The sequence below is a fragment of the Eufriesea mexicana genome, unplaced genomic scaffold (genome assembly GCF_001483705.2).
Source record: "Eufriesea mexicana isolate 0111107269 unplaced genomic scaffold, ASM148370v2 scaffold4786, whole genome shotgun sequence".
NCBI lineage: Eukaryota > Metazoa > Arthropoda > Insecta > Hymenoptera > Apidae > Eufriesea > Eufriesea mexicana.
Genome location: NW_016912807.1, coordinates 232132 through 241880, shown reverse-complemented (window position 1 = coordinate 241880; position 9749 = coordinate 232132). Strand labels below are relative to the sequence as shown.

Sequence of the window (9749 nt, the reverse complement as noted above, 5' to 3'; positions counted from 1 at the left end):
GTATTGCAGGCTTTATAAATGATTGTCACTCGTATCCAACCTGTCATCGTAGACAGGTTGCGCGATGCCTCTAATTAACTCTTGCAACCGGTCACGATATAAAATTTGCCTTTTCCTTAAGGTTATGGAGTCTGAAGTATCGTGCAACCGTTCGACTCCATTTGGCGCTATCTTCGCACCGTAATTTCGAACGCGAACAATTTCAAGGTATATCAAATTCGAAGCTGTATATTTTATATCAAATGGCACGCGAAATGGACACGGTCATTTTAGAAAGACTATTTATTTATTTATTTATTCATTCATAACTCTTTTTTTTTTTTCGTGATATCGATCTATATCAGCACTGTAATATAGATAGGATTAATAGTAATAACCATGGATGTTACGATAATAAAAATACAGAGACGATAGTAAAGTAATAAAATTAGTTACGCTATTACAGTGTCTGTATCAATAACTGAATACGTAAAAATATGTATTGCGTTAGCGTTTATAGTGTTCCTCAAAATACGTGCATAGAACAATAAATCGTAATACAATATATGGTAATAACAACTGATACTCGGATTGGACTCGTTAAAAACTATAAAAAACAGTAACAACGACGACGAGGATCGCGATAAACTCGCATGGTTATCACGAAAGCCTCGCCATAAACGCCGTATCAACCGGCTACAATATAGAAACGAGTGCCACACGTGTTCCATCCTCTCCTATCTCATCCTTCATTTCTCTCGAATTAACAATAACCTCGATTACCTCATCGAGAACAATCGATCGCTGTATACTCCTCATCCACGATCCCTTTTCCATTCTCGAATCGCTAACAATCCAAATGAATGAACAACGAAACGTGCACTCGAATGTATCCCTCTCACGCGTATAAAATCATTAAATAGAGAGGATTATGCTCTATTACAATCGGACCGAGTTCTGGTCAGGCTTATCGTAAAACCGGTCCTACAAATGGCGAATCGTTCCTCCATCTTTATACTACAGACTTAACGGCTAACAAACCCTAAAAATGCATTGGCACTTTCGTGTGAGAAAAGTACGATCGCTGTTCCCGCGGATCCATCACGGCGTGTTATACATAGCACAATTACCAATGAAAAAATATCGATATATCTGCACGATACGCGCGATCGCAATCGTAAAGAAGAAAAAACACCCTGAATCGTCTAGAACTGCGTCGACGCAGCGTTTAATTGCCCGTAACCACAAACCGACTTCGCCTATATCTCGCCTTCGATATTGCATCTACGCCATTTTCTTTTTCCATCTCGCATCCAAGTCCCCGTCGAACCTAACCTAACCAACGAATCGGCTTGTCCCCGGATTAATCGCGAACGCTTAGACGAGATTCCGATCCAGCAGAGTTTCAAAGAGGTCAGGTTCAACCTGCAGTAGTCCACTGGCCGACATGCTAGGGTCGTAGTCGTAGCTTTCGAACGGCATGATGGGCGAAGAGGGCGACACCATCGACCCGCTCCCGTTCATAAACGAGCCGGAGGACAGCTGCTTTCTCGACGGTGGGCTGAGTTGCTCGAACGACGCGCTGGATCCTTTGGAGTCTGGACATTGAGGCACCATTTGATGATTTTCCAGGTTCACCGACAGCGGGGACATCAGGCTCTTCGGGTACATCGACGGCACGTTCCGCGAGTCCATCAAGTTTTCCTGAACAACCCAACCAATCGTTATACCTCGTGCATCGATTTTTCCTAGTCTATGGCGCATCGTGGAGCATCGCATGGCTCTCGAATCTTAACGCAGATTTTAATCAACCCTATATAGGGTTAGGGCTACAGTTAGTATTACGTAACCGCTGGGATGAGGTCGGTGTAATTGGCAAATGGCTGTAATTACGCCGATCGAACGTTAATTTCCAGGCAAAAAGCGAATCGACTAATTCTAACTTACGTTTAATGGGTTTCTTAATTAGACACCACAGGGGGCATAAAGATAGAGCGATACTCGCGTAACAAAACGTTTCTGACTCCACCGAGTTATATCGACTCCATCCCATCGATTCGCAGACGAATATTCGTTTATTATTCGATTTCGAAGTCACGCAGATATCCTCTACGATGCGCCATATGACGAACCTCAGCCCTCCAATATACGAGCATGGTGTTTTATATCTCATCGACGAGTGTGTCTCGTGTGAATGTAAATTATGCTGCGTTTCGTATGATAGACTAGGAGAATGGGGAATATTCTTAGATAGAAAAGATGCCGAGTTCAAGGTACTTGTTATCACGTTTATTCGCACAATCGTTTTACGATTAAGAATTTCAAAATGGTGCGCGATACGTCCCAGTTCTGCCATCGAGCTTGGTATACTAAGTTTTTCCAATTAACAATTTGCTGTTACGAATATATATCTCGACATATCGATAAGACCGATGCAAGATGCTTAATTAAATAATCGGAACTACGATGTTCCTTCGTTTATTCCAAGAAACGTAACACGCGAATCGTGTTTTATCGTTTATCATCGTTCAAAGTTTTCATCAATTGTCATTACGGAAAGCAATCGATGCAATATCTTTGAAATAATCTCGTTGCTAACGTTAGAAGGGGAAAAATATGTTTCATAATCTATTACACTATGATAACGACGCGTTGCTTCGTTATATTCGATACATTCGTTAACGACGAACGTGTCGTTTGGTAAAAACTCGCTCGTTATACTTCACCCGAGGACGTAGCATAATATTAAAATGGCGGTAATGTTAAAAGCACGACACGATCTCTTCCTCGGTGAACATGGAGATCGAGTGGAGAGCGGAAGGATGAGAAAGGAGGAAACGAAACGCAGCAGTTCAGATGATTCGATGCTCAATGTTCAATGTATTTGGACAATCTTCAATCAACAATTTCATATACTTTTGAAGTAGAATACATAACGTGACGTTGAACAGCGACACGATTAAACGAACTACGATCGAGCGAAGTTACATCTCTCGTCTCGCCCAACGAGTCGCCCGTGTCGTTCAGAGACAGGGGAAACGCGCGTACTCTATACTGTATCAACATCGATCCGACCTTTTGTACTTTTGTCACCTCGACTCTCTAAATACTCTTTATCTCTCGCTTAGATCCCTCGTTCGCTCGATCTTCCTTTCTTTCTCTCTCTCTCACTCTCTCGGCGATCATGGTCGCGACTACCGAACCGAGTACATCGCGGTTATACTCGTCTAGAAAACTTGTAAAACTCTTCTCGAGAACTGCTAACTCTCCGCGCGTTAGTCCTTGGCCGTTTCGTCGTCCGAGCCTCGAGAAGCGGTTACCTCCGGACTGATCCCGCGCGCATCGTGAATCGTCGCGGAACATTGGTCGCGAGAACGCGTGGAGGAGAATAAAAAAAGATCAAAAGAATCGGTCAACGATTCAACGTAGGAAGCGTTCGTGAGATCGGTGGACGGTCGATCCGTCGCGACGCGGTGTTCTTTAACGTCCGTGTACTCGAACTAGCGGCAAAAATGGCCGGGACGCTGAGAACGCGGTTAACGATCTACGAAAGACCCAACGTTCCAGGTAGAAGACATACTGTAAGACGATCGCGAGTTGGAACGTTCGTCCGGTTCACGTGCTCGCTATACTCTTGGAGGACTTGGGTTTCGCGAAGCAAACGTATCCCGCACTCACGTCGCAGCCAGATACCAGGAGATTCATTAGCACGCTGTTGCACGTTGGATTCCGCTGAGAGATCTGACTGATCGCGTCGCCATTTTCTACGCCGTTCCGACGACACCTTCCGTTTTCGTCCGTCTTGCATTTTCTTCCACCGCCATCGCCGATACCACCGCCGCCGCTGTCCGCCTCGGCATCCTCTCCGTCTAGTTCTGCATTCTGTATTCGATTACTCAGTCGACCGTTCACCGTGCCTTCGAACGATTCGTTCGCGAAGTTGTTCCGCAGAACGTTCTGATGAGACACCAGGCGACGCAGCAATTGACTATTGCCAAAGTTGGACGACTTTCTCGAGGACGGCTGCTGCTTGGTCAGTAGATGATCTTCGAGATCGGGGTGACCGCTGCGTTTCGAGGACTCGTCGCATTTGATCCGCTTATTGTCGTTCTCTACGTCTATCGAGGCAGTGTGAATGCGCTTCGTTGGTCTGTCCATCTTGGAGAACCAGTGGCAGTTATCTAGATTTACGCCTGAGACAGGACAATGACGATCAATCGCTTAGCAAAGGCGTGAAACGCTGCAACGGGATTAGAAAAGACTCACTTTTTCTAGGGATTTGACCGAGAACTTGGACCGGGTTCACTAGGCCTCCGCCATGGTCGTTGTACTTCCTGGACACCACCTGGTCCGTCTTCAGTAGCTGCGCTAGACTGGAATCGCTCGTTCGTTGCTCCTTTTCAGCTATCATCCTGCAAACGATACGCAAAAGTACTCGATATTCTCGCCTAGGTCCCCCATACGATCCTAACTATCTACCACCTGTTCGTTTCGTACCATTTCGGACAACTCTTTTGATCCGTCGCGTGCGGAGGGCTCCACATGACCATGTCGTTACTGATCAGTAGATCTAACGCCTCGTCCTGATCGGACATCGGGATATAAGGAGCTCTCAGCTCTAACTCGTCATCGGCTATGCTGTCGTTCAGACCTAACATCAACATCTCGTCTTCCGACAATCCATCCGCTCCGCTGCCAGCTGTCGGGCTGCCCAACGAATCTATACTTCGTTCTGGACTCTGCAAAGCAACGCGAAACGAGATTAAACCCTACAGTTACGATTACGGGACGCATGATTAACGCGCGAGCGACCATCGGAGGACTCCTGGAAGAACCGGTAAGCCGTGGTTACCGGTACACCTCGAGGAGTCTCTGGACAATGGGCTGGCAGGATCAGATAGATCGACTCACTTGACGGTACTTGCCAAGGGGCGGTGAAACCGCGCTTGGATCGATGCTGCAAGGACTGCTCGGCGAGTCGCCGTACATGAACGGATCGCTGTCGGCCAGAGACTCCCCTAGATCCTTGCTCCTCGGAGTGTCTCCCAACTCGGTGTCCTTGAGGGGGTCGCTGAAGTCCGTGGATCGCAGTTCGGGGGGTAGAGCTCCGCCGGGGCTGAGCAAAGGACAATAGTTGTCGCTGCCAAGGATAAACTCGTCGAGCATGTCCGTGAGGAAAGGCGTGTCTTCGAGGGGGACGCACACGTCGCCAGGTGTAGGCGCCAGATGCGTTAAATCCTCCGGCTCGTCCTTCAGCACTGTAACATCCCGTAGGAGAAATTCGATCGACCGTCTCGCGTACACAGCGACCGGTTTACTTCCGGGCCAATAAATAATACGAGCAGCCAGTCTCTTTGCCTCTGGGGCACCGCGCGACAGGCAAGATTTACTGCCTACGAAATTGTTCGTCTCGGCTACGAGTGCTTCTCCCTCCCGTTATTATCCTTTGCCCCCTCTCTGCGTGCTCTTCGGTGTTATCGACGCCTGGAGCTCTGCGTGTTGCAACATTTATCTCTCGATTATTGCGCGAGCCGCGAGAATCTGCGAGAGATACGAAAACGAGCCAGGCGAATCGAAGAACGGGAGGGAACGACACTCGTTGCGAAGAGATATCGAGAAACGAGAAGAAGGACACCCACTCGTAAGACCTGGATGATCCTCGCTGAAAGTCAAGAAGCCTTTGTTCATGTCCTTGGTACGAGGTGCGAAGATACTCGCTGTAGCAGTCTGAGGCGGTGGTCTGCAAGTGATCTGCTCTTGCTGTTGCTGCTGCTGCTGCTGCTGCTGCTGACTGGCGATCGAAGTGAACAGGTGTCTGGTAACTACGTGCGGCCTGTTCTGACGAACCGCGGTCTCCGGATCGTATTCCAACGCGGGTTTACCCTGAAAGATCGTTCCATGAGGCTGAATATTCATCGCTAAGGAGCACCACGAGCTACCCTAGACACACACGTACCTGGAACACGAAGGGAGCTCGGCTGCTAATCGGTTGCTGACGACTCTGCTGCTTCTTCTTTGGCTCGCTGTTCTCCTTCAACGATTCTTCGAGAGACTCCTTCAGAGCCTTCACACCGGCGAACGATTTCTCTGTAGACTGGACCGGTCTCGGGAAGGTGTTATCCTTCCGCGAGCCGTCCCGAAGCTGAACAACCTCTTTCTTCGGCTTGACGTCCGCAGCGCGGAAGATCAAGCTAGTCACTGTCAACGGCTTGGCGCGATCGGTAGCAGGTTCCGGTTTCACCACCGACACGGAGAACTGTTGCTCGTTGTCCAACGAGCTCTCCTCGAGCTTCTTCCTGTTCACTTGCACCTGAAGACGGAGCTTGGTCGTTCGCGGCGGCTCGACGGCGTCGCTAGAGACAGCCGGCTCCAACTTCACGGCCTTCTCGGTGTCACGAGCTGCGAGCTGCCGCGCGCTGTACACCTCATCCTCGCGCTCCACGCCGCTGAAAGCAGAAATCCTACCTGGTGGAAACTGATGGCGCGTGACCACTCGTCACCACTCTCCGATCACCCGATCAACCACCCTTCTGTCTCTACTCGCGCCTGACATGTCAACGATGAGCGAATCTGCTCATTCGTGACACGTTTTCTTGGACACAGTTGGAGAGAGAGAGAGAGAGAAGTTAGCTAGGATCTTTAACCGTTTGAGTCCCAAGCAGCGCGATCGCGCTCTTCTGTCGAAAAGACGCGCTCAACTTTGCTGAGGCATGTACGTTACATAGTACCAACAAGCGCTATCGCGAAGATTGGGATTTTTTGACATAAAATTAAACAAGCGCCATCGCGCCGTTTGGACTACTTCGCACTCCATTAAGGCAAGCGCTATCGCGACGATTGGGATTTTTTGACATAAAATTAAACAAGCGCCATCGCGCCGTTTGGACTACTTCGCACTCCATTAAGGCAAGCGCTATCGCGACGATTGGGATTTTTTGACATAAAATTAAACAAGCGCCATCGCGCCGTTTGGACTACTTCGCACTCCATTAAGGCAAGCGCTATCGCGACGATTGGGATTTTTTGACATAAAATTAAACAAGCGCCATCGCGCCGTTTGGACTTCTTCGTACTCCATTAAGGCAAGCGTTATCGCGCTGTTCGGGATTTTTCAACCGTGTTCTTCCGAAAGCCTCTAGGACTCAAACGGTTAACGATCACGGTGATCGAGATGAACGAAGAGAAGGGTGGCGAAAGTGGCTCGCTCATGCTGCACATAACGCGACCATCGACTAGACCGAGATCGAGCTCAGTCTACGGCCTAGTTAGGCGTCCCCCCTCGTGTACTCCGCTTTGTTCACTCTTTCATTCGTTCATTCGTCCGGGTCCTGACCCTCGTACGCAGCGGAGCACATGGCCACGGTTTTTAGCTCGCGAGACCCCCTTACGTAACAATCACCGTTCAACCTTACGAAAGCTCCTTCGTCAGATCGAGTTCCCTCAATGAAGATTCTCCTTTTCGATCGCGAGTGGCTACTGCCAGCGAGCCGAGGTCGATCCTCGAGCTTGCTGCCATTACCACGGTCAGACTTTTAGGCCTCGTTCGAATAATCCGAGATTCACCGCGTTTGCCAAGCCTGTTTGAGATTTAGAATACGAACGAACGCGCAATCTTCGACTAGATCCGAATTCGCGCCGATGGAGCACCTACGTCTGGCGACCTCTAGATAAGCACTCGGTTATCCGGTTACGCGGGGCCGATAACGTTGCATAGGGTAATCGTTGCGAAACTCGATCGTTACGTGGTCGGTTTGCCTTCGCTTGCCAGGCGAGAACGTGGATCTCGGGCTGGTCCGAGCGGTACGACGCTGTTCGCCGATTTGCGGTCCCAATGTTAACAGTGACAGCTCGGACAGGGGGCCAAAACGCGTCAGGGACAGCGCAGAGGAGCGAGCGCACGCCGATCTCTGGCGTGGAGCCGCGGCTTTCTCGCTCCGCTCTCGATATAGGTTATCGCGAAGGTTAAGGCTGCTCGCGCTAGCGGCCGATCTAACACGCGCGATCGCGCGCGTGTAAACGGACCGCGAGCAATTTTCTCTATCGGCGATAGGGAAAAAAAGAAATCCGTCCTTATCCGTGGACAGATTCGTGCCGGATAACCCTTTAATTGCGTAGGTCAAGCGTGGCTGAGGAAAGAAGCCTCGCGTACCTCGGCGTCTAACTTCGTCTTAAATTACGAACATAAAGCGTGAATTTCGAGACAACTCGTTGTTTAATTCGTTTCATTGGCGAGGAAAATTGAAAGGGGGCACTTCACCAGCAACGAGTACCAAAGGGAAATATCGAATTTCTAATCTAGCTCGGCAGCAAATGGGTAACAAATTTATAATTCGCGTGGTAATGAAATTCAAAGATGGCGGACCTAGGAAGGCAACGCGAAGAACCGACATCCCGGAAAATCTTGGAAATTTCTCAACTACCCCCGTACCCTAGTAATCGCGAATTGGATTAATAAAATGCGAACGAGAGAAATGAAAGCAATGGCGGAGAGGGAGAGAGAAAGACGAAACTTCTAATCTACCTCGGCGTCGAAATAGCCGATAACAGGGACGTGCACAGCGGATGATATCTTTTTGGGGCACGCAGCGGCCCGGGGGTTAACCCGACAGCAACGAGAGGGGCAGAGGAAGATAGAGGGAGCGCGAAGGGAAGGCGCGTGACGTCTGACGAGGATGGCGCGTAGCGACGCGCAGCGTATATACCGAGCCGAGCACTAACTAACTTTAACCAGTCGCAACGGCTCGGTAATTGTCGCAAATTGACCAGCGGGACCCCAAACGTGGAACGGCAGGAGCGTCGTCGCAGCCGCCTCGTGGCTGCGCGTAAATCACGCGCGAGAATCTCAACGGGAACACGTCCACGCTTCATCCGATTTTCACCGGTATTGCCAACACGCCACACTCGCTTCTAACCTAACTTTCCTCCGATTTCGTCGTCTATCACCGAATTTCAAAATTTCTTAAAAAATTTTTTAAAAATTTCCGGAGAATTTCAAGCTTGGGGAAGATTCGCGACGTTATGCCGCGTTTCCATGTTTCATCCGATTTTCACCGGTACTGCCAACAGATAACACTCGCGTCTAACCTAACTTTCCTCCGATTTCGTCGTCTATCACCGAACTTAAAAATTTCTTAAAAGCTTGTTGCAATTTTTGCAGAATTTCAAGTTTGAGGAAGATTCGCGACGTTATGCCGCGTTTCCATGTTTCATCCGATTTTCACCGGTACTGCCAACAGATAACACTCGCGTCTAACCTAACTTTCCGCCGATTTCGTCGTCTATTACTAAACTTAAAAATTTCTTAAAAGCTTGTTACAATTTTTGAAGAATTTCAAGTTTGAGGAAGATTCGCGACGTTATGCCGCGTTTCCATGTTTCATCCGATTTTCACCGGTACTGCCAACAGATAACACTCGCGTCTAACCTAACTCTCCGCCGATTTCGTCGTCTATTACTGAACTTAAAAATTTCTTAAAAGCTTGTTACAATTTTTGAAGAATTTCAAGTTTGAGGAAGATTCGCGACGTTATGCCGCGTTTCCATGTTTCATCCGATTTTCACCGGTACTGCCAACAGATAACACTCGCGTCTAACCTAACTTTCCGCCGATTTCGTCGTCTATTACTGAACTTAAAAATTTCTTAAAAGCTTGTTACAATTTTTGAAGAATTTCAAGTTTGAGGAAGATTCGCGACGTTATGCCGCGTTTCCATGTTTCATCCGATTTTCACCGGTACTGCCAACAGATAACACTCGCGTCTAACCTAACT

The 9749-nt window shown here is 48.7% G+C and overlaps 1 protein-coding gene across 1 annotated transcript in view; it reads right to left on the bottom strand.

The window, feature by feature from the left end:
* Positions 1-449: 449 nt before the first annotated feature.
* Positions 450-9749, bottom strand: part of sima (HIF-1 transcription factor component sima) — a 57992-nt gene continuing 48692 nt past the window's right edge. Inside the window, exons 8-14 of the mRNA XM_017905895.1 lie at positions 5936-6425; positions 5619-5862; positions 4891-5237; positions 4477-4718; positions 4246-4391; positions 3658-4172; positions 450-1683 (exon numbers count right to left, since the gene is read on the bottom strand). Coding sequence (XP_017761384.1) covers positions 1357-1683; positions 3658-4172; positions 4246-4391; positions 4477-4718; positions 4891-5237; positions 5619-5862; positions 5936-6425 — 2311 coding nt within the window. The 3' untranslated portion in view covers positions 450-1356. The remainder of the gene's footprint in view (positions 1684-3657; positions 4173-4245; positions 4392-4476; positions 4719-4890; positions 5238-5618; positions 5863-5935; positions 6426-9749) is intronic.